This window comes from Oryx dammah, unplaced genomic scaffold, assembly GCF_014754425.2.
Source record: "Oryx dammah isolate SB20612 unplaced genomic scaffold, SCBI_Odam_1.1 HiC_scaffold_4, whole genome shotgun sequence".
Taxonomy (NCBI): domain Eukaryota; kingdom Metazoa; phylum Chordata; class Mammalia; order Artiodactyla; family Bovidae; genus Oryx; species Oryx dammah.
This window is the reverse complement of record NW_024070188.1, coordinates 56,525,471-56,549,584: the sequence shown is the minus strand read 5'-3', so window position 1 is coordinate 56,549,584 and position 24,114 is coordinate 56,525,471. Positions and strand designations below refer to the sequence as shown.

Genomic DNA, 24,114 nt, shown 5'->3' with positions numbered 1-24,114 from the left:
CAGCTGGAGAAATGTTGACACTGTCAACAAGTCACCTGACCTCCATTCTTTGGTTTCCACATCATGAAAAAGGAACAAAATTACAACCCAAATTACTAGCCAGAAATGGACAAAGTAAGCTAATAATATCTGAAACGCAATGTAAAAAGGCATTAAACTCCACGAACATCTTAAAAGCATGCCATCAGCATCCTCAATTCCAAGGCCACACACTGAAGGAACTGGGGTGGGAAACCCTTCTGACACTGACAAGTTTCCGTTTATAAACGCATCTCAAAAATTCCCACCCTCAGCATTGACCTCCCAAGGTCTTCATCATTTCATTCCCTCAACAACTGTAAACATATTTACACTAGTTAACGGTTACTACATAACATTTTAAGATTTTCATGCTTTTTATATCTATGCGGTGGCTCAGACGCTAAAGCGTCTGCCTACAATGTGGGAGATCAGGGTTCAAATCCTGGGTCGGGAAGATCTCTTGGAAAAGGAAATGGTAACCCACTCCAGTATTCTTGCCTGGAGAATCCCATGGACAGAGGTGCCTGGTAAGCTACAGTCCATGGAGTCGCAGAGTCGGACACGACTGAGCGACTTCACTTTCACTTTCATTTTCATGCGTTTATATTTCAAAAATCTCACATGAAAAAAACTTGAAAGTCTCTCAGTTGTGTCCTACTCTTTGTGACCCCGTGGACTGTAGCCCACCAGGCTCCTCCGTCCGTGGGATTCTCCAGGCAAGAATACTGGAGTGGGTTGACATTTCCTTCACAGAAGAGCACCTTTTCTCTAATTGGCTTGTTGGTGCCTTTCACCAAAAGTCCAACCCCTAACTCGCTCTACCCACCAACTTCAGTTCACAGTAAATGCTGACATAAACTGGAAACTCATTCTGAGCCCTACTGCAGATCTGGCGCCAGTTTAGAGAGGTCACTTCTACACCGAGAATAAAATTCTACGAGGAAAACCTAAGTGCGGTGGTTCAAGCCTTTGTGATAAAGTGTAAAAACGAAGCTTTTTCTAGATTTTGCTGATCACACAAACACCGTCGGAGGGTATGTGTCGGCATGAAGTTTCTAAAAGGTTAGATCATCGGGAAAGAAAAGTGAAACTTAGAAAGGGTTCACACTCCCGGCCTCCCGTCGCACCAACAGTGCGTGCACTAACAAAAACACTCGCTGACAAGCAGCACTGATCATACCCGGTTGTACCGGGTTCTCTGCAGCTACACCGAATTCCCCGCAGGGCGGGAAGAGGAGCCCCAGGGCAGGGCGGGCGTGGGATCGCGCTCCAAGCGCTGGGGGCGCAGGCGGGGCTGAGAGGCCGGGCCCTCCCCGCGGCCAAGCCGAGCCCACGCCCCCAAACTCCAGTCGCCCCACACCGCCCGCCCGAGCTCACCAGCTCCGGGGAGCTCCATGCAGGCGGCGGTGGCGGGCGACGGGTCTCTGCAGGCGACGACGGCCGGGCGCTGCGAGCCGGGGCTAAGCGCGACGAGAGGGCGGAGGCGGGGCCGAGGACTGGCGGGCGGCGCGCGGGGGCGGGGCCGGGGGCGGTGGTAGCGGCTGGCGCCCGGGGCTCGGGCCGAGGCGATCAGGCCTGCGGAGGCGCCGAGCCCCCAGAGCCGCAGTCCTCGAAGTAGCTGCATGCCCAGGCAGGGCGCCCAGAACGAGCGGAAAGGGCCGAGCCGATGCGCCCGCAGTACCCGGATTCCGGCGAGCGACGAAGGCCAATTGCGAGGAGGGCGGGGGGGCTCCTCTCTGCGCGGCGACGCTCCGCCCCCGGCCCCGCCTCCGCCCTCGACCCCGCCTCCGCCCCCGGGAAGGGCCCTCGGCGGTCTTTGGCAGGGCTTGATTATCTCCAGCAGTGCTGCCGTTCCCATCCCAGGCTTCAAGGGGTGAGATTGGTCGCTGACTGAAAGCATTCCCTGATTGGAGTCTCCTGAAGATCCTTGTTTTTAGTTTTGCAAAGAGCTTCCAAAACATAGAATTCTGATTACAGAACATTTGAAGAGCGAGATATATACAGGAACGACACCTTGTCTGTCTGTATAATTAAATAATTTGCTTTACAAGAAAAAAAAAAAAAAGCCAAATTGTGGCAGTCTCAAAGTTTTAACAGTGGTTTCATGCTTATAAATTAAATTGAAAGCAGCTACTTGTGTTTGTAGATTGAAGAATAATATGAGTAAAATGTAAGGAAAAGTACTTGTTAGTTGTTTTTTTTTAAGACTTTCAGCTTTAGAGCAGAATTTTACTGGAGTTTTAAGTGCAAAGAAACCTTGCAGTAAGAAAATCAGGTATGTCTCTCAAATTAATGTAGCCTATTTTACGAGAGACAGCACTTATCTTGAATACACCCTAAAATGGAAATGAAGCAAGGACCTCAGTCATAATAGTTGACATTAAAACCATACACAAAAAGTCATAAACCTCATTATCCTGGTTGCAAAATAATTCTAGCAAATTGGATATTTTGTTTGCATGCCCATAGTACTTATGAACTGATTCCGCTGAAGTCTGCTCTGTTCTGAGGGTGTGCATGTGAATAAGACAAGTCTTTTTCTCAAGGAGTTGGTCATCTAATAGCTGAGAATTAAGCATGCTGCTGCTGCTGCTAAGTCGCTTCAGTCATGTCCGACTCTGTGCAACCCTATAGACAGCAGCCCACCAGGCTCCCCCATCCCTGGGATTCTCCAGGCAGGAACACTGGAGTGGGTTGCCATTTCCTTCTCCAATGCATGAAAGTGAAAAGTAAAAGTGAAGTCGCTCCATTGTGTCTGACTCTTTGTGACCCCATGGACTGCAGCTCACCAGGCTCCTCCGTCCATGGTATTTTCGAGGCAAGAGTACTGGAGTGGGTTGCCACTGCCTTCTCCAGAATTAAACACGAGTAATTGCAATAAGCAACAAACTAAAAGCTGCAAAAAAACAAATCCACAGTCAATAGTTGAATGGGCTTAAAATATGCCACTTTAGCATTAAGATTATTTTTGGAGGCAACCAAGAAACATACTGAAGAACTGTTTGCCCTTCCCTTTCTGCCTAATACCAGAGCATCAATTTTACTTTGTGAAACTGACATAAATTTCCACTTGTAGAGGCAGTCCTAAGCACTGAATTGCTAGGCAATTCCTCTTGAAGGCACAGACTGTTTTAGTGTTTGATTTCCCAAGGGCATAGAGGTTATTCAATGAATAGTTGTTGAATGAATGAATAAAAGTTTTATAACCATCAGACCTGTGCTCCTATTTGTTTAAAAAAAAGCAACACACCCAAATGAATTTCAAAAAAAAAAAGACAGTATCATGGGTAATCTTAATGTCATAAAGCTTCACCAGCCTGAGGCTAAAAATCAGTTGCTATTAACATTAATATCTAAATCTGGATAGTTGAATTAATATATTTGCTCAAGCCAGAACTTCAGCCCTTAGTGAAACCCCTCCAGAATACATCTAGTGTTCTACACTGTGCCTAACATCACTGGTGAATCTTCCAGGCTGCCACATGTCCAGGCCTCATCCCAGTGATCCAGTCTTCTTTCCAGAAGTCCTCTGTCTTCACCAGAGATCAGCTGATTGGTAGTTCACTTGGTCATGGTGGATCCTCTCTGTCCTCAAGGTGACAATCTCTTGCAAATGAACAGACCAATTCATCTTCCATGTGCTATGCTGCATAGTAGATAGGGCACAGTGACTGATGTCAGGAAGATGATCTGGACCTCTGAGAGTTACAGAATTCATTGAGATAGCACGTTCCTTTTGCTAAAAACAAAACAACAAGCCCAGAATGGAGTTGCTTATATTAAGGCCCATATTACCAGAGATTTAGAGTTTCTACTCTCCCAGAAATGGAATATTAAACCAGTCAATTAGGAACTGTCTGATCAGCACTAGGTAGGTAATCTGCCTGATAAATACCTGCCGTCCCCTAAAGGAAAGTAACCTTGCAATTTGTGATTGTTGTTTAGTCACTAAGTCGTGTCCAACTCTTTTGTGACACCATGGACTATATCTCGCCAGGCTCCTTGGTCCATGGGATTTCCCAGGTAAGAATACTGGAGTGGGTTGCCATTTCCTTCTCCAGGGGATCAAACTCACATTTCCTCCATTGGCAGGCAGATTCTTTATCACTGAGCCATCAGGGAAGCCCAACCTTGTAATAACCAACTTGTTTTTGGTGTAGTATAACTTTCTTGTTCACACTCCTTCTACCTGTAAAAACCTTTCATTTTGTACCATTCCTTGGCGCTCCTTTCTAACTGCTAGATTAGTTGTTGCTAGATTTGAATCAATTTTTGCTCAAAAAAAATCAAAATTTGTAATATGCCTTAGTTTATCTTTAGACAGTTCACATACACCTCTTTTTCTCCCCCAGATAACAGTGTACACTATCAAGATAACTAGATTGGAAGAGTTCCAGTTCAAGCTGCCACACTTTTCCTGTACCTGCACCCACATCTGACCTCTGACCTTCAAGACCTGCTGTTAAATTGGCGTATTTGTTCTGCAAGTCTTCTTCTGTGTGGTGAGTTCTCTCTTTAGTTCCCTCATTCTCTTTTGTGATACTGAAACAGGACAGAAGAGGGTAGGCACAACCTTTAAAAGAATGGCATAGCCCAAAGACATATAAACTGATTAAAACCAAATAGGTCCAAGATGGTGGACAAGTTGACTTTCACTAGACCTTGGGCCACCGTTCTCCTTGCTTGGCCCTTCAATAATCCTTTCCCTGCTCTTAACTCTGATGTTTTGGTTTGTCTGGCCTCACTCTGCATCAGGCACATAAACTTGCATTTGGTAACAGGAGAATAAGTCATGCAGTTCTATAGAAAAGTGAAAGTGAAATCATTCAGTTGTGTCCAACTCTTTGTGACCCTAAGGACTGTAGCGCACCAGCCTCCTCCGTCCATGTGATTTTTCCAGGCAAGAATACTGAAGTGGGTTGCCATTTCCTTCTCCAGAGAATCTTCCTGACCCAGGGATGGAACCCAGGTTTCCCACATTGCAGGCAGATTCTTTACCACCTGCACCACCCAATAGAAAGTCAACTGAGACTTTTGGTGACCCACAGTGACTCCGGATGACATTTCATTTTGTTGGAAGAGGGACATATGCTTAACAAGAAAACGTGTATGCTTTTCAACTGTTTGAGTATAGAATTTAAGAAATTACTGTTTAGTACATTAAAAAATAATAAAGTGACAGGGGTGGGAGATAGGAGGGAGGTTCAAGGGAGAGAGTATATATGTAAACCTATGGCTGATACATGTTGATGTATGCCAGAAACTAACACAATATTGTAAAGCAATTATCCTTCAGTTTAAAATAAATAATTTTTTAAAAAAATAATAATAAAGGGGCAAAGGGAGGCCATGTTTATTACATTAAAAAAAAAAGAAGAAGAAATCACTACCCCTATTTCATAAGGGCTTCCTAGGTGGTGGTAGGGGTAAAGAACAAGCCCACAAATGCAGGAGACATAAGAGACGGGGGTTTGATCCTTGGGTTGGGAAGATCCTCTGGAGAAGGAAGTGGCAACCCTCTCCAGGATTTTTGCTTGGAGAATCCCAAGGACAGAAGAGCCTGGCAGATTACAGTCCAAGGATCGAAAAGAGTCAGACATGACTGAAGTGACTTAACATCTCTATTTCATAATAGTTTTATTTCAGTAGCCAAATACAGTTAAAGGATCTGATAATATTAAGTATCAGGATGAACATTTTAAATTATTTTAAATATTTCTGACTTCAAATTTCTAATTTATGTAAATAAATTTTATTGCTTTATGCAGTTTTTCAATTCATGGAATAACTAAAGTTATCTATAATATATCAACCAGAAGTCTATCTTTCTAGATACATATATGCATACACACATCACTATAGTATATATTTATAAAAATAGAATTATATTGTATATTGTTTTGTAGCTTGCTTTGTTTCTTGCAATGTATTATGACAAATATTTCATGTCATTAAATTCTGTATTTTCAACGACTGCATATTGAATCTTTATATAAATGTACTCAATGTATTTGATCAATTGCCTATTGATTATCATTGTTCAGCTTCATTTAAACACCTCAGTTTTTTTATTACTAAAAGTAGCTCTATGATAAAACTTTATTCTATAAATCTTTGTGTATATATATATATTTTTTTATTATTTCCTTAAAATAAATTTCCAGAAAGATACTTGATAGGTGCTGCTGCTGCTGCTAAGTCGCTTCAGTTGTGTCCGACTCTGTGCGACCCCATAGACGGCAGCCCATTAGGCTCCCCCGTCCCTAGGATTCTCCAGGCAGGAACACTGGAGTGGGTTGACATTTCCTTCTCCAGTGCATGAAAGTGAAAAGTGAAAGTGAAGTCGCTCAGTCGTGTCCGACTCTGTGTGACCCCATGGACTGCAGCCTACCAGACTCCTCCGCCCATGGGATTTTCGAGGCAAGAGTACTGGAGTGGGTGCCATTGCCTTCTCCGGACTTGATAGGTAAAATATTATAAATCATTGTAAGGCTTTTGAAATATATATTGCCAAATTATCCACCAATTTTCATGCTTACAAGCAGTTTATGAAATTCTAATTCTTTCCTCATTTTTCATTTGAAAGGTAGGCTTGTTATTTTAACTTGAATTTTTTTCATTGTAAATGAATTTGGATATTGTTTTATGTATTTAATAACCATTTGCTGTCTTTTATTAAAAAGAGTTTTGCTTATTTTTCTTCCAAGTTGTTTATCTTTTTCGACTATATCATAAAAACCTGGGTATTTATTGATGATTTTTTTTTTTTTTTGGCCATGCTATGTGGCTTTCATGATCCTAATTCCCTGACCAGGGATTGAACCTCGGCCCCACCAGTGAAACTGCCAAGTCCTAACCACTGGACCATCAGGGAATTCCCTATTAAAGATTCTTTTAATGATTTTAAAGCCTTTGTCATATATATTGAAAACATTTTCTCCAATTTTTTATTTGCATTTTAATTTGTGTGCAGTGGTTTTTAGCATGGAGAATTTGAAAGTTTGCATATAGTCTTATGTATTAATTTTCCTTAGTGATAATATTTCTCTGCTGTAACAATTAAAATATTTTCCTTTCTCGGGACTATTTATGGAGACTTCTCCATCTTTATTTCTTTATGAATCTGGAACATATGTTATTTATTCCATAAGTACTTTTTTCCCTCCAAAGTTGCCAGCTGCTCCATTGTCATTTCTTTTTTTATATTTATTTGTTTTGTGGTTGTGCCAGGTCTTAGCTGCAGCATGCATGATCTTTAGTTGCAGCATGAGAAGTCTTAGTTGGAGAATGTAGGATCTAGTTCACTGACCAATGATCGAACCTGGGCCCCCTGCATTGGGAGCACAGAGTTTTAGCCACTGGGGTACCAGGGAAGCCACTCCATTGCTATTTCTTGACAAAAAATCCACAGTCAAGCACTTCCAGGTCCTTTCCCCACACAAAACATCCTTTTTTTGTCAGATCTTATCAGGTCATACTTTCAGTCAATTAATCTCACAACTAAATTGTGCTAATGTATTAATAATTCTCTATGAATTATTTTGTGAAAATACTATATACACCACAGCTTCTTTAGTGTCATTTAACTGCTTAATTTCTATTTAACAATTATCATTATCTAAATTGTATTATTCAGCTACTCACTTTTCATCTGTCTTTCCTACTAGAATGCAAACTCCATGAGAGTAAGGATTTTGTAGTGCTCACTCAAGAGTCTAGCACACAGACATATCCAAATAAATATTCATTGAATGAGTTATTTATTTGATGAATTGACTAAAGATTGAACCTGATCCTAAGGAGATGAATAACGGGAGTAAAGGATGGAGATTTGGGAGGTCTGACACCCTTTGCCTGCTGTTTTGCCCACTCATAAGATTAGCAATGCCTGTGGACATTTATTTCAATCATCATAAAGTTACTACATTTTTGGATATTAAGTCTGCATTCACATGGCTAATTCACCTCCAAAGCATGATTTCTGAAACACAGGAATACAGTAAGTAATTAGTAATTTCAAGTACTAATGGTTGGCACTCTGCTTCTTCCCAAGCAAAAAAAAAGAAAAGAAAATAAGCAAATCCCATTAAAACTATTGTCACAAGTTGTATATAATCTGGGCAACCAATAATATGCCACAAATCTGTTGACCAAAATAATTATATACTGTCTCAAGCTTCAAATTTGTGCAGAAATAGAATTTATTTATTAAAGTGAATACTTGTTTAATAACAGAATGCCAACTGAAGAAGGACACCTTTGTGAAAGATGAATGTTTTTCCAAAATTGTGTCATACAGGAAATTATCTTGATGCAAAGTGGCCTTCAAGTCTTCTACTGGTCAAGCTAGTGCAGAGGTCATGGAACAGAAACATTTCCAAACCAAATTAAAATGCTCATGTCACAGAGTTTATATAATCAATTTAAAACTACAGTAAGGAAAAAGGGGAAAGAAAAGGAGTACATTAATAGACTTAGAGTTGGATGTGACTTGGGTGATGGGCCGCCCTACCTGCATCTTAGAGAGTGCAATATTCATGCACGCTGTCTCTCTCTGCTGCTCCATCAGCTTTATCTCCTTATGGTGTGGTTTCTCTTCTTATGAGAACCAGAATTGAGGATCAAGCAATCTCTAGCATATTCCTTAAGCCACTGACACACCTGCTCTGATGGAAAGATACAAGGACAAGTATTCCTGGCCACAGGTTCCTGGTATACATCTAATACCTCATGATTTTTAGATACTTGTTGGTTCTTCCATTCCTTTTAACATGCATCTACATTTAACATGTACATGCTTCGCTTGCCTGAAGAAGGAAATGGCAACCCACTCCAGTGTTCTTGCCTGGAGAATCCCAGGGACAGGGAAATGTGGTGGGCTGCCATCCATGGGGTCGCACAGAGTCGGACACGACTGAAGTGACTTAGCAGCAGCAGCAGCAGCTTCGCTTGCTAACCACTGATCTGTACATAATACATCTTCATTCATTCATTTCATCTTTTCTTCTGTAACAGAGGAAATGATTATATTGTAATTGTTTTGTAATAGATCTGAATATTCTCAAAAAATACAACATGGACATATTAGAAATCTCTAACCCAATTCTCTGACTGGTTAATATGCTGCTAATATTACCAAACCTTCATAACTCACCTTGGATTCCAACTTGGCATCAGAAAAGCTCCAGAGAGTCTGACCTTAACTTCTAGGTTTCATTTAATTCTCCTGGTAGTGAATAGCTCTGATTCTGTTTCCAAGGAAACAATAAAAGGAAAAAGTTGTTTACCTGTTTAAATTTTCCCTTCAGTTCTAAGATTTGTGATTTTCCCACCCAGTTGGCTCCTTATTAAAACTTGTTTACTCAGAATGTATCTTTTCCTCCTTGCTTTTATTAATTCCTTAAAAAAAGAGAGAGAGAACATGAGGAAAACTGCAACAGTGGAGTCCCTTTGGCTATGTGTTTATCTGAAGATCTCTGCCCATTTGGCCTATCCTTAGATCCAAAAAATGTTATCAGGGACCTCCCTTGTGGCCCAGTGTTTAAGACTCCAAGCTTCCAAAGCACATGGTGCAGGTTTGATCTCTGGTCAGGGAACTAAGGCCCCACATGCTGCATGGTGGGCATGGCCAAAAAATATATGCTCTGAAAAGAGAAAAGTGTCCTTATCACCTTCTTTTTCCCCTCCCTGGAGTTTTTTTGTGGCCAGCCCTGCCATCTAAATTTCCATAGGAGGCATGTACAAAAAGCATGGCCTTCCTTTCCTGCCCCAGGCCCCTTGCCACATATATTGCAAGAACCATAATAATTACAGGTAGAATGACCAACTCTTCCAGTGTACCCAGGACTATTCACTTTTAGCACTGAAAAGTCCCATGTCCTGGGAAACCACTCAGCCCCGGCAAACAGAAATGATTATCATTCTCATACAAGGGGAAAGAAATGAGATCATATGTTCAAAGATATCCATGGGCTTAGAGAACCAGGAAAGTCTTGAAAGACGAAGCAATATTTGAAACCAGATCTGAAAATGAGTGGATTAAGAAAACTGGATCATGGAGGGGTGGTGTGAGTAACACATTCAATGTTTGGGAGGCAAGATGGTAGAAATAGATGCAAAAGACAGTGGGTCTACCAGTGTGACTGGATCAGGTGTCAGAGGACTGGGAGATAAGGTGAGAAAGTTAGTTTAGGACCATATTATTGAAGGTCTTAAATTATTTGCCAGACTAAGCAATTGGGATTTTTATTACATAAGAATTGGGGTTTGTTAAAGAACTGCCCTTGGAAGTGACTTGGTGAAGTGTGACTTTAGAAAGACACATCATTAAGGTCTGTGCAGGATTTATGAGGGAGCAGAGTCCAAACCCCATGTCATTAGTTCACTGAGGACTTCCAGTAATCCATGTGTGAGGGTCAGAAATCCAACCTAAGATAATGTCCTAGAAGTAAAATCAAAAGTCATAGATTTAAGAGATTTCAAGACAATAGTTGGTGAAATTTAGCAATCAGCAATGTGGAGAAAGGGAAAATTGATTGGCTGGCACAAAGATGTAGAAGTGAGGTGAACTGGGTGCTCCCAAGCAACCCAGAAAAGGACGTGCAGTGAGATGATGGACGCAGAGGTGAGTTGCGTGAGCAAGATGGCAGCAAGCGTGTGCTGGCTGATGGGACGTGTCCTGCATCTCTCAGACATCCCCAGGAGAGTCAGTAATTGATTCACTGATCTTAAGTGTGAGTGAGTTTGTTGTGAAACTAAAGAAAAGTCTGAGGAACAGAAAGCACACAAGGATTCCTGGGCTCAGAGGCTGGAAGGGTTGATCCTACGACTGCAAGCACCTAAGAATTTGAACTCTCAAACATGCCTTCATGTGAAAGCCAGTTTCACTGAATCTTGAGGAGTAGGAGTGACATTCAACTGGGTTCCATTTAAATGCTTATGGAAAGAGAGATATACAATAAAGGAGATATGTGGGCTTCCCATGTAGTCCTAGTGGTAAAGAACCTGCCTGTCAATTCAGGAGATGGAAGAGATGTGAGTTCGATCCCTGGGTTCTGAATAACCCCCTGGAGGAGGGCAGAGCAATCCACTCCATTGTTCTTGTCTAGAGAATCCCGTGGACAGAGAAACCTGACAGGCTACAGTCCCTAGGGTTGCACAGAGTTAGACACGACTGAAACGACTTAGCTTCCATGCATAGCTGATTCATTTTGCTATACAGCAGAAACTAACACAACATTAAATCAACTATACTCCAATAAAAATTAATTTAAAAAGCAATAAAGACAAAATTCAATTGAGTAACATTAGGAGTATAAAGTCAGAACAAAATGAAGGCATTGATCTTAGATAAGAGAGATAGGTGGGAAGCAAGTTTGTGTAGGTGGGTAGGTATCTGGTATAGGTAGGTAGGTATTTGGATGAGAATGTAGTTAAGGAAACAACTCTCTAAAGATGTCAGTTTTCCTAATGAAAATAGGTGAAGTTATTTGCTGGAAGGAGAAGATGACACTGAAGGAAGAATCTTGGTGATTTGGAAGTTTTATAGATGTCATTGAAATTATGGGTTTATTCATTCAGGAAGTGTGTATGAACTTGGGGAACTATGGCTAAAACACTTTCACCATCTTTGTGATAATGATCAAAAAAATTTTTTTTAATTTCATCAACTGCCTGGATTATTACATGGAAGTAAAAAAGTGAAAGTCACATCTGACTCTATGGACTACATAGTCCATGGGATTCTCCAGGCCAGAATACTGGAGAATACTATCCCTTCTCCGGCAGATCTTCCTGACCTAGGAATCAAACCCAGGTCTCCTGCATTGCAGGTAGATTCTTTACCAACGGAGCTGTCAGGGAAGCCCAAGTTACTATAATTCTTTCATTCTGGCCACCTCATGCGAAGAGTTGACTCACTGGAAAAGACTCTGATGCTGGGAGGGATTGGGGGCAGGAGGAGAAGGGGACGACAGAGGATGAGATGGCTGGATGGCATCACTGACTCAATGGACGTGAGTCTGAGTGAACTCCGGGAGTTGGTGATAGACAGGGAGGCCTGGTGTGCTGCGATTCATGGGGTCGCAAAGAGTCGGACACGACTGAGCAACTGAACTGAACTGAAGGATAAGAAAGAATCATTGTAAGAAGGAATTTAAGATCATGATTCTTCTTCAGTCAAGTGAAAAGGAAACATTTACTTATCATAATGAATATGCTAGTTTGTATCATTTCTCAGAAATAATGATGTTCTTAAATTGTTGATTTTGAGACCATGTCTATTTTTATACCCTAAAGTAGTTAGTGCTCCTGACCACATTTTGGGCACAAGCCAAATTGGAAGATTAGACTTAACAGCTCTAATTATGCTTCCTGAATTTGATTAGTGCTGGGGATTAGTTTCTCATTTGATAGTTTATAAGATTTCTTAGCTTGAAACTGTATGTTTCCTTGGCTATTTTTGGTATCATACACATCATGTAAGCTACCATTTTACTTTTCAATAGAGCATTCTGCATTAATTTGTTGTTATTACTTGCTAGTAAAACCTCCTAAATACTAAAAGGAAAATGTTAAGAGCTACATCAATTTCTACTTTCCAGGGTCATCAAGGCTGTATTTTTTTTTTAATTGAAGGACGATTGCTTTACAATATTGTATTGGCTTCTGCCATATATCAATGAGGGCTGTATATTATTATTTGTTGGTTTCATTGTCCTGTTGCAGGGGGATTCTTTACCAGCTGAGCTACCCAGGAAGCCCTGTTAATATGCTAGAAAGTATTAATGTAGTTGATGGTTAAACTTGTTATTTTTAACTTTAAATGTGTGCTATAATTATTTTCAGGAAGATATTAATATATATTATATTCTGTCTTAGCAGATTTCACATCTTTCTAAATTTAGTCATCTTATGGCATACTTGGTATAAGTATTTCTCATTTTTAGCTGCATAATTGATATTTAAAACAACATTGCATAAGACTTCACTAGCAAGACTAATCTTATTTGCATGCCAATCAGAGTATAATTGACAGTATGAGATTTTCTATGACTAAGAATTAGATGATACAAGAAATGATAAAAAAAAGAAAGTTTAAAAGTCTTTCAAATATATCCAGTGAAGTAATAATTGGCTATTCTCTAAGTGTCCTTGAAGTTTTCCAACAACTATTTTCTAGTGTATGATGTAAACTTCACCTAAAATGTCTTCTTCGTTACCGGTAGAAATTATTTCAGTTCTTCCTTAAATGTCCATCTCATATGTCCCCTTTATCTGATCTTCCCAACCAAATAGGAATATTTTCTATGCTAAAAATACTCTGAAATTTATTTTCTTCTGCAGTAGTTAAAATATCCTACCTTCCATGATAGATAATCATCTTATTGGATAGTTAGCACCTTAAGGAAGCTGAGTACTTCACTTAATACTTAAGACAGACTTGATTGTTTTTTCTTCCAAAATAAATGACAAGTTGACTGATCCACACTGACACACCAAAGCCTTATCTCATCTATGCTATAAAAATGGAAATCTAGGCAATTTCCAGGTAATATTATTTTTTATTTTTAAAGATTTTTTATATGAACCATTTTTAAAGTCTTTAAAGGTATATGGAATCTTAACTCCCTGACCAGGGATCAAACCCACACCCTCTGTGCTGGAATCCTGGGATCTTAACCACTGGACCTCCAGGGAAGTCCCTCAGCTAATTTTAAGCAATATTTTTGAGTTGACGATGTAGTGATTTCATCACCAAAACCTTTGAGTAGTTATACTTTTTCTTGATATTTGGATTGTGTCCGTTAGAGAGATTTGCCTTCTATAATTCCTATGGTTGAATCTTAAAGTAACGGACCCCAAGATTTTGAGCTAATCTTAACAAAAGCAAGAAATTTACCCGAGACTTTACCTCAATTACATGCTATTATTATTGCCTAATAATCTTTCTTCTCTCCAACAGTTTTAAAAAATCATCTCTTTGTTTTTGGAGCACTATAGTTTTGCTTTTCTGGATCTAGGCATGAATTTATTCTCTTTATCTTCTAGGAAGCATGGGCCTTCCTAAATCTGAGAATTGGTATCTCTCAACAATTTATCTCTTGGGGCAACCCAAGACGGGTGGTCATGGTGGAGAGGTCTGATAGAATGTGGTCCACTGGAGAAGGGAATGGCAAACCACTTCAGTATTCTTGCCTTGAGAACCCCATGAACACTATGAAAAGGCAAAATGATAGGATACTGAACGAGGAACTCCCCAGGTCAGTCGGTGCCCAATATGCTACTGGAGATCAGTGGAGAAATAACTCCAGAAAGAATGAAGGGATGGAGCCAAAGCAAAAACAATACCCAGCTGTGGATGTGACTGGTGATACAAGCAAGGTCCGATGCTGTAAAGAGCAATATTGCATAGGAACCTAGAATGTCAGGTCCATGAATCAAGGCAAATTGGAAGTGGTCAAACAAGAGATGGCAAGAGTGAACGTCTACATTCTAGGAATCAGCGAACTAAAATGGACTGGAATGGGTGAATTTAACTCAGATGACCATTATATCTACTACTGCGGGCAGGAATCCCTCAGAAGAAATGGAGTAGCTATCATGGTCAACAAAAGAGTCCGAAATGCAGTACTTGGATGCAATCTAAAAAACGACAGAATGATCTCTGTTCATTTCCAAGGCAAACCATTCAATATCACTGTAATCCAAGTCCATGCCCCAACAAGTAATGCTGAAGAAACTGAAGTTGAACGGTTCTATGAAGACCTACAAGATCTTTTAGAACTAACACCCACAAAAGATGTCCTTTTCATTATAGGGGACTGGAATGCAAAAGTAGGAAGTCAAGAAACACCTGGAGTAACAGGCAAATTTGGCCTTGGAATGCGAAATGAAGCAGGGCAAAGACTAATAGAGTTTTGCCAAGAAAATGCACTGGTCATAGCAAACACCCTTCCAACAACACAAGAGAAGACTCTACACATGGACATCACTAGATGGTCAACATCGAAATCAGATTGACTATATTCTTTGCAGCCAAAGATGGAGAAGCTCTATACAGTCAACAAAAACAAGACTGGGAGCTGACTGTGGCTTAGATCATGAACTCCTTATTACCAAATTCAGACTTAAATTGAAGAAAGTAGGGAAAACAACTAGACCATTTAGGTATGACCTAAATCAAATCCCTTATGATTATACAGTGGAAGTGAGAAATAGATTTAAGGGCCTAGATCTGATAGATAGAGTGCCTGATGAACTATGGAATGAGGTTTGTGATATTGTACAGGAGACAGGGATCAAGACCATCCCCATGGAAAAGAAATGCAAAAAAGCAAAATGGCTGTCTGGGGAGGCGTTAATAATAGTTGTGAAAATAAGAGAGGCGAAAAGCAAAGGAGAAAGGGAAAGATATAAGCATCTGAATGCAGAGTTCCAAAGAATAGCAAGAAGAGATAAGAAAGCCTTCTTCAGTGATCAATGCAAAGAAATAGAGAAAAACAACAGAATGGGAAAGACTAGAGATCTCTTCAAAAAAATTAGAGATACCAAGGGAACATTTTATGCAAAGATGGGCTCGATAAAGGACAGAAATGGTAGGGACCTAACAGAAGCAAAAGATATTAAGAAGAGGTGGCAAGAATACATAGAGAAATTGTACAAAAAAGATCTTCACGACCCAGATAATCACGATGGTGTGATCACTCATCTAGAGCCAGACGTCCTGGAATGTGAAGTCAAGTGGGCCTTAAAAAGCATCACTACGAACAAAGCTAGTGGAGGTGATGGAATTCCAGTGGAGCTGTTTCAAATCCTGAAAGATGATGCTGTGAAAGTGCTGCCCTCAATATGCCAGCAAATTTGGAAAACTCAGCAGTGGCCACAGGACTGGAAAAGGTCAGTTTTCATTCCAATCCCAAAGAAAGGCAATGCCAAAGAATGCTCAAACTACTGCACAATTGCACTCAGCTTACATGCTAGTAAAGTAATGCTCAAAATTCTCCAAGCCAGGCTTCAGCAATATGTGAACCATGAACTTCCAGATGTTCAAGCTGGTTTTAGAAAAGGCAGAGGAACCAGAGATCAAATTGCCAACATCCGCTGGATCATGGAAAAAGCAAGAGAGTTCCAGAAAAACATCTATTTCTGCTTTATTGACTATGTCAAAGCCTTTGACTGTGTGGATCACAATAAACTGTGGAAAATTCTGAAAGAGATGGGAATACCAGACCACCTGACCTGCCTCTTGAGAAATCTGTATTCAGGTCAGGAAGCAACAGTTAGAACTGGACATGGAACAACAGACTGGTTCCAAATAGGAAAAGGAGTACATCAAGGCTGTATATTGTCACCCTGCTTATTTAACTTCTATGCAGAGTACATCATGAGAAACGCTGGACTGGAAGAAACAAAAGCTGGAATCAAGATTGCCAGGAGAAATATCAATAACCTCAGATATGCAGATGACACCACCCTTATGGCAGAAAGTGAAGAGGAGCTAAAAAGCCTCTTGATGAAAGTGAAAGAGGAGAGTGAAAAAGTTGGCTTAAAGCTCAACATTCAGAAAACAAAGATCATGGCATCCGGTCCCATCACTTCATGGGAAATAGATGGGGAAACAGTAGAAACAGTGTCAGATTTTATTTTTTTGGGCTCCAAAATCACTGCAGATGTTGCTTGCAGCCATGAAATTAAAAGACGCTTACTCCTTGGAAGAAAACTTATGACCAACCTAGATAGTATATTCAAAAGCAGAGACATTACTTTGCTGACTAAGGTCCATCTAGTCAAGGTTATGGTTTTTCCAGTGGTCACGTATGGATGTGAGAGTTGGACTGTGAAGAAGGCTGAGCGCCAAAGAATTGATGCTTTTGAACTGTGGTGTTGGAGAAGACTCTTAAGAGTCCTTGGACTGCAAGGAGATCCAACCAGTCCATCGTAAAGAAGATCAGCCCTGGGATTTCTTTGGAAGAAATGATGCTAAAACTGAAACTCCATTCCTTTGCCACCTCATGGGAAGAGTTGACTCATTGGAAAAGACTCTGATGCTGGGAGGGATTTGGAGCAGGAGGAGAAGGGGACGACCGAGGATGAGATGGCTGGATGGCATCATGGACTCGATGGACATGAGTCTGAGTGAACTCCGGGAGTTGGTGATGGACAAGGAGGCCTGGCGTGCTGCGATTCATGGGGTCGCAAAGAGTCAGACACAACTGAGCGACTGAACTGAACTGAACAATTTAAGAAAGTATCCAACCATTGTTTCCTGTATTATTGCCTATTCCTCATACTCTTTCCTTCTTCTAGAACTCTAACTGACTTGTGTTAGAAATCCTGCTTGTCTTCAATTAATTTTAGCCTCTGTATATTACTCTTCATCTCTTGGTCTCTCTGGGCTTCATTTTGGATAGGTTCTTCAAATGTTTACTCCAGTTCACTAACCCTTCCTATAGCTTGTCTACTAGGTCATTTACCCAGCCATTGAGTTTTGAATTTCAGGCATTATATTTTTCATTCTTTCATAGACCTCTGTTTTTCTTTCACATCTACTCATATATTTTTTTCTAGGCTGTTGCTCATGTTTTCAGGTCTTTAATTCTTTAGACATATTAATCATGTTATTTATATTTTAAATATAATTATAATTTCTAAAGTCTTTGTGGATTTGATTATACTTCCTGGCTTTTTTCTGATTCATACTTATATTTCCTTTTTATTCTTACATATTTTGTGATTTTTTAAAAAAATTATGAGCTTGTGTTAGATTTTAGTGTAAGTAAATTCTTAGAAACCTGGCTTGAAGTTCAGTTCAGTCAGGTCGTGTCCGACTCTTTGCGACCCCTTGGACTGTAGCACACCAGGCTTCGCTGTCCATCACCAACTCCAGGAGCTTGCTCAAACTCTTGTCTATCTAGTCAGTGATAAATCCAACCATCTAATCCTCTTTTGTCCCCTTCTCCTCCTGCCTTCAATCTTTCCCAGCATCAGGGTCTTTTCCAGTGAGTCAGTTCTTCCCATCAGATGGCCAAAGTATTGGAGCTTCAGCTTCAGCATCAGTCCTTCCAGTGAATATTCAGGACTGATTTCCTTTACAATGGACTGATTGGATCTCCTTGTAGTCGAAGGGACTCTCAAGAGTCTTCTCCAACACCACAGCTCAAAAGCATCAGTTCTTTGGGGCTCAGCTTTCTTTATGGCCCAACTCTCAAATCCATACATGACTACTGGAAAAACCATAGCTTTCCTGTGTTGGCAAAGTAATGTCTCTGCTTTTTAATATGTTGTCTATGTTGGTCATAGCTTTTCTTCCTAGGAGTAAGCATCTTTTAATTTCATGGCTGCAGTCACCATCTGCAGTGATTTTTGGAGCCCAAGAAAATAAAATCTCTCACTCTTTCCATTGTTTCCCCATCTATTTGCCATGAAATGATGGGACCAGCTACCATGATCTTAGTTTTCTGAATGTTGAGTTTTAAGCAAACTTTTCCACTCTCATTTTTCATTTTCATCAAGAGGCTCTTCAGTTCCTCTTTGCTTTCTGCCGTAAGGGTGGTGTCATCTGCATATCTGAGGTTATTGATATTTATCCCAGCAATCTTGATTCCAGCTTGTGCTTTATCCAGTCCACCATTTCTCATGATGTACTCTGCATATAAGTTAAATAAGCGGGGTGACAATATACAGCCTTGCTGTACTCCCTTCCCAATTTGGAACCAGTTTGTTGTTTCATGTCTGGTTCTAACTGTTGCTTATTAACCTGAATACAGATTTCTCAGGGGGCAGGTCAGGTAATCTAGTATTCTCATCTCTTTAAGAATTTTCCACCATTTGTTGTGATTCGCACAGTCAAAGGCTATGGTATACTCAATAAAGCAGAAGTAGATGTTTTTCTGGAACTTTCTTGCTTTTTTCGATGATCCAGTGGATGTTGGGAATTTTATCTAAAATTTTTCTAAATTTTTAAATCCAGCTTGAACATCTGAAAGTTTTCAGTTCATGTTCTGTTGAAGCCTGGCTTGGAGAATTCTAAGCATTACTAGCTTGTGAGATGAGTGCAATTGTGCGGTAGTTTGAGCATTCTTTGTCATTGCCTTTCTTTGGGATTGGAATGAAAACTGACCTTTTCCAATCCTGTGCCCACTGCTGAGTTTTCCAAATATGCTGGCGTGTTGCGTACAGCACTTTCACAGCATCATCTTTTAGGACTTGAAATAGCTCAGCTGGAATTCCGTTACCTCTAGTAGCTTTGTTCGTAGAGATGCTCCTAAAGCCCACTTGACTTCACTCTCCACGATGCCTGGCTGTAGGTGAGTGATCACACCATCATGGTTATCTGGGTCATTAAGATTTTTTTTGTACAGTTGAAGTTACAGTCTTGAAGGCTTGAAGTTACAGTCCTCCTAAAAGGATATGAGTTTGTTTCTCTGTCACCAGGGGGCACTATTAATCAGGAACAATTTACATTTGCTACTGGATGCTTCATACCAAGTAGGTATGGTTGGCAAACAAAACACAGGACACATAGTTAAATTTAGATTTCAGATAACAAATACTTTTTAGTGAAATATTTGGAACATATACTAACAAACTGTTCATTTAGCTGAAATTTAAATTTAACTGGGCATCCTCTATTTTTATTTGCTATGTCCAGCAACCATACACATAAGTAGCTTGAAATTGGCTTCAAACTCACGTTAGGGCTTGCTTCAGGTTATGAAGTGTCAAAAAAAAATTTTTTTTTCATTCTCCCAGGGCAAAAATTGAGACTGAAAAATCTGCGGTATCTTGTTTAAGGTAGATTTATTTCTTGCTCACTCTTTTTTTTTTTTTAATTCTATCTATTTATTTATTTTATTTTTGGCCGCACTGGATCTATGCTGCTGAATGCGCTTTTCTCTAGCTGTGGCAAGCAAAGTTACTCTCTAGTTGCAGAGCATGGGCTTCTCATTGTGGTGGTTTATCTTGTTGTAGAGCACAGGCTTCAGTAGCTGTGTCTCATAAGCTCCGTATTTGTGGCTCCAGGGATATAGAGCACAGGCACAATAGTTGTGGCCCACGGTCTTAGTTGCTCTGTGACATGTGGGATCTTCCCAGACCAGGGATCAAAATGTGTCTCCTGCACTGGCAGGCAGATTCTTTACCACTGAGCCACCAGAGAATTCCCTTGCTCATTCTTATAATGATGGTATTGTTCACTGGAGTCTCAGATCTCTGCAGTGATTTCCCATAGATCCTTGGCTTTATCTGCTATCCTTTGCTCAGCGTGTAATTTTCAAAATATAAATTCAAGGTCCCTTAAGTTGATTCTTACTGTAAAAATCAGTTTTACAGGTCAGTTACCTTTTCAGAGTCTTTTCTTTTTTCTTTCTTTGTTGTTGTTTCTATAGATTCCTTGCTGTCTTGCCAGCTCCGTGAAATATTGAAAATATTTCTAGGCAGTTCATGCAGTAAGTCTAGTTGTTTTTGGCAGCAGGGGATCAAGGAGTCGATGTTGTGAAGGGGAGTCATCCAGAGTATCTCAAATGATGTTCTATCAGAACCAGATGTCCTTCAGTCCTTTTTCTTGTTAACTCTGAAATCTGGTATTCTTGATATCTCCTCCAGTTTTTCATATTCCTTGCCAGTCAGTGTATGTAATTTAGAATATCTAGTATCATTTAACTTTGATTTCATACTCTGCAAAGCCTGGTGATCTATCCAGTGATGAAGTGTGGAAGCTGGCTCTGAACTCTATTTAATGACTTGGGCTCCCTGCCACATCTATTTCCTACCAGTCAGTGCTCTTTCTCTGCAGTTAAAACCTACTTTCCTGTCTCCTAACCTCTTGAGGAATTTTATAAAATACAGGTTGATCTAATGCTGCCATCACCACCACCCCAACTTGTCTTCCCAGTTAGTCCAGAGGAACCCCATTCTTATTAATTACAGCTTCTGTAGTTAAGACTACAGAATTCTGAGGCTTCTCGTGGAATTAGCCTTAGATTATTTTTCTAGTTACCTTTAGGAAGACTAGTTTTCAGAGCAGAGTTAGATTTCCCTGGACACCCCTGCCTTCAATGGGTGAGTTTTATCGGAATTTTAATTTGTCTTTTTTCTAGGACCACCCAGCAAGGCACATTCTTGGTACTAATGGTGTGCTGGACCTAGCTTATACCAAATTGCAGTAGCCAATTGTTGAACTTCAGGGAATTTTGAAAGATGGTGATTGAGTCCAGCTACTATTAAAAATAATAGAAATGACAGTCAAATAAATTAAATTTAAAATGACCCAGAGAGATGTTGTGGGGAGGGGGGTGGGAGGGGGGGCTCATGTTTGGGAACGCATGTACACCTGTGGTGGATTCATGTCAATCTATGCCAAAACCAATACAGAATTGTAAAGTAAAAATTAAAAATAAATAAATAAATTTAAAAATAAATAAATAAATAAAGGAACTCAGCTAAGCCACTAAAATAAATAAATAAATAAATAAAGCTAGAGTCAAAAAAAAATAAATAAAATGATAGTAAGTATAAAACTCTTCGAAAGAAAATGTGAGGATCAATCTTTATGCCTTGGGCAGGCAATGATTTCTTAAATATAAAATGAAAAACAAAAATGACAGAAGAGAAAAGTATCAAAATTGGACTGCATCACAGACACGTCTAAGAAGGTGAAAATGCAAGCTATACAGTGAAACAAAATATTTGCAAATCATATATCTGGTAAGGACTTGTATCTGGAATATATATTTTTTAAACTCATAACTCGATAATAATGAAAACAACAACAAAAGTAAACAATTAAAGGATAAATAATTTGAACAGACACTTCACCAAAATAAATATACAAATGGCCAATAAGCAAGTAAAAAGCTCTTCAACATCATTAATCATTAAGGAAATGCAAATCAAAACTACAATGAGATCCTTACCCACTAGGATGGCTGTAATCAAAATACAAACAAAGCCAAATATTGGTGAGGATGTGGAGAAATTAGGAATGTCCAGAATATGCATATCCATAGAAATATAAAGTAGATTTGTGGCTGGGAGGCAGGGGAAGGGATGGTGGTTTCAGGGTTTCTTTTTGGAATGTTGAGAATGTTCTAAAATTAGATTGTGATGATGGTTGCCCAACTCTATGAATATACTAAAAATCATTGAATTGTATCCTTTAAATGGATGAATGGTATGGTATGTGAGTTATATCTCAATAAGCTTTTTATTTGAAAAAAGGATAGTAAATATTCAAAACATACTATTTTCTGATTATTTTAGTTTACCTATGCTCTTGAAATTATTTACTACGAGATGTTACCCAAGTGCCCCATTGTACATGATGTTAAACTGGCAAGGGCTGTTTATTTCAACTAAGATCTTGTTTATCTCAGACAGCCAGATGGCAGTGAGTGATAATACTCTGTACTAATCCCTTAGGAAGACTCTTTTGCTTGAGCTTTAGATGTGAAAATAATGATCTGTACCATTGTAAGAAATACAATGATACCAGAAAGGACTTTATGACAAATAAAATTATTAGAATTTGGTACATAAACAAGATCTCTTCATTCATCCTGCTCACTCTATTGACAAATACTTGTTGAGAATTACAGAAAATACAAAACTGAATTAGATCCTATTTCTATATGCAATCGAGGCTCAGTCAAGAACATAGTGTGTGTTAGTTGCTTAGTTGTGTCCAACTCTTTGCAACCCCCATGGACTGTAGCCTGCCAGGTTCCTCTCTCTATGGAATTCTCCAGGCAGGAATACTGGAGTGGGTTGCCATTTCCTTCTCCAGGGAATCTTCCTGACCCAGGGATCAAACCCGGGTCTCCTGCATTGCAGGCAGATTCTTTACCATCTGAGCTATAGGGAAGTCCCTCAAGAAAACGGAAAACAATTTAAATATTAAAGCTAAAGGTATTTAATACCAAGAAGTAGGTAGTACTTATAAACTTGTGAAAGGAGTGAAAATCAGAGACACTACCACCAGTTTTCAGATTCACTGAAAGCGAATCTCAGGGAAGACTTCCCTGGTAGTCCAGTGGTTAGGACTTCGCCTTCCACTGCAGGGAGTACCGGTTCCATCCCTGGTTGGGTAACGAAGATCCCACATGCCTCATGGCTAAAAACACAAAACATAAAAAACAGGAGCAATATTGTAACAAATTCAGTAAAGACTTAAAAAATGGTCCACATCAACAACAAAAAAAATCTGAAAACCTGAATCTGAAAGTTCTTGCTTTCATGCAGAAACAAGAAGATAAAAGGTCTTAGATCAATCATTGTGGTTGCTCCCGCCTCCCACCCCCCACCCCACGCACTGGGGTGACAGGGAGGACAGGAAATATGGAAAGTGTTGTAAAAAGCCCCGTCTTAAACTCACGTGTTCACCACCACTGCTGGAGAAGGAGGAACGGCTTCTATCTCTCTTATACCTTCTAATTCATGCACTTGTGCATCTCATTGACAGAACCTAAGCTCTACTTGGAAGGTTCTGGCAAGCAAAAATGTGGAAAATGTAGTTCTCATTCATCTGATCCCTGCAATGAAAGAAAGGGAGAGAATCAAAGGGAGTGGAAATGGTGCTAAATAACAGCAAAGTAAGATATGACTCATTACCCTAAGGGTAGTCAATTAATTCTCTGAGATTGAATGTAGCATGAGTTTCACGATTGTTTTTTAGTGATTGGGTTGTAAATTGCAGAAATTAAATCTTTCCCTTGGGTAACTTTCCATCCCTTGAGCCACTGGACTTAACCAAGTTAGCAGGCCCTGAAATTTTAGTTTATCTCCCACACTCTGGCTTAGGCCTTACGAAACATAAAGGTACTTGTGAATTCCTCTCACTTGTTCTGATCATTACATTACTAATATATAGTGGAGCAGTGTGAAGTCCTGCGGGGAGGCAAGACTAGAAAATTTCCTGTGGACTAGATCAGGCTTCCCAGGTGATGTAGTGGTAAAGAATCCTCCTGCCAGTGCAGGAGACACGGGAGACTCGGGTTTGATCCCTGGGTTGGGAATCAGTTCAGTTCAGTTGCTCAGTCATGTCCGACTCTTTGCAACCCATGGACTGCAGCATGCCAGGCTTCCATGTTTTTCACC

General features: G+C 39.9%; 1 protein-coding gene across 2 annotated transcripts in view; it reads right to left on the bottom strand.

Annotated features, from left to right (window-relative positions):
• AKAP7 (A-kinase anchoring protein 7) overlaps window positions 1-1,523 on the bottom strand; it is a 130,457-nt gene extending 128,934 nt beyond the window's left edge. For both annotated transcript variants that reach the window (XM_040239223.1, XM_040239222.1), the window contains exon 1: window positions 1,399-1,523. In XM_040239223.1, the coding sequence (XP_040095157.1) occupies window positions 1,399-1,417 (19 nt within the window). In that variant the 5' untranslated portion in view covers window positions 1,418-1,523. The remainder of the gene's footprint in view (window positions 1-1,398) is intronic.
• Between the last annotated feature and the right edge of the window lie 22,591 nt (window positions 1,524-24,114).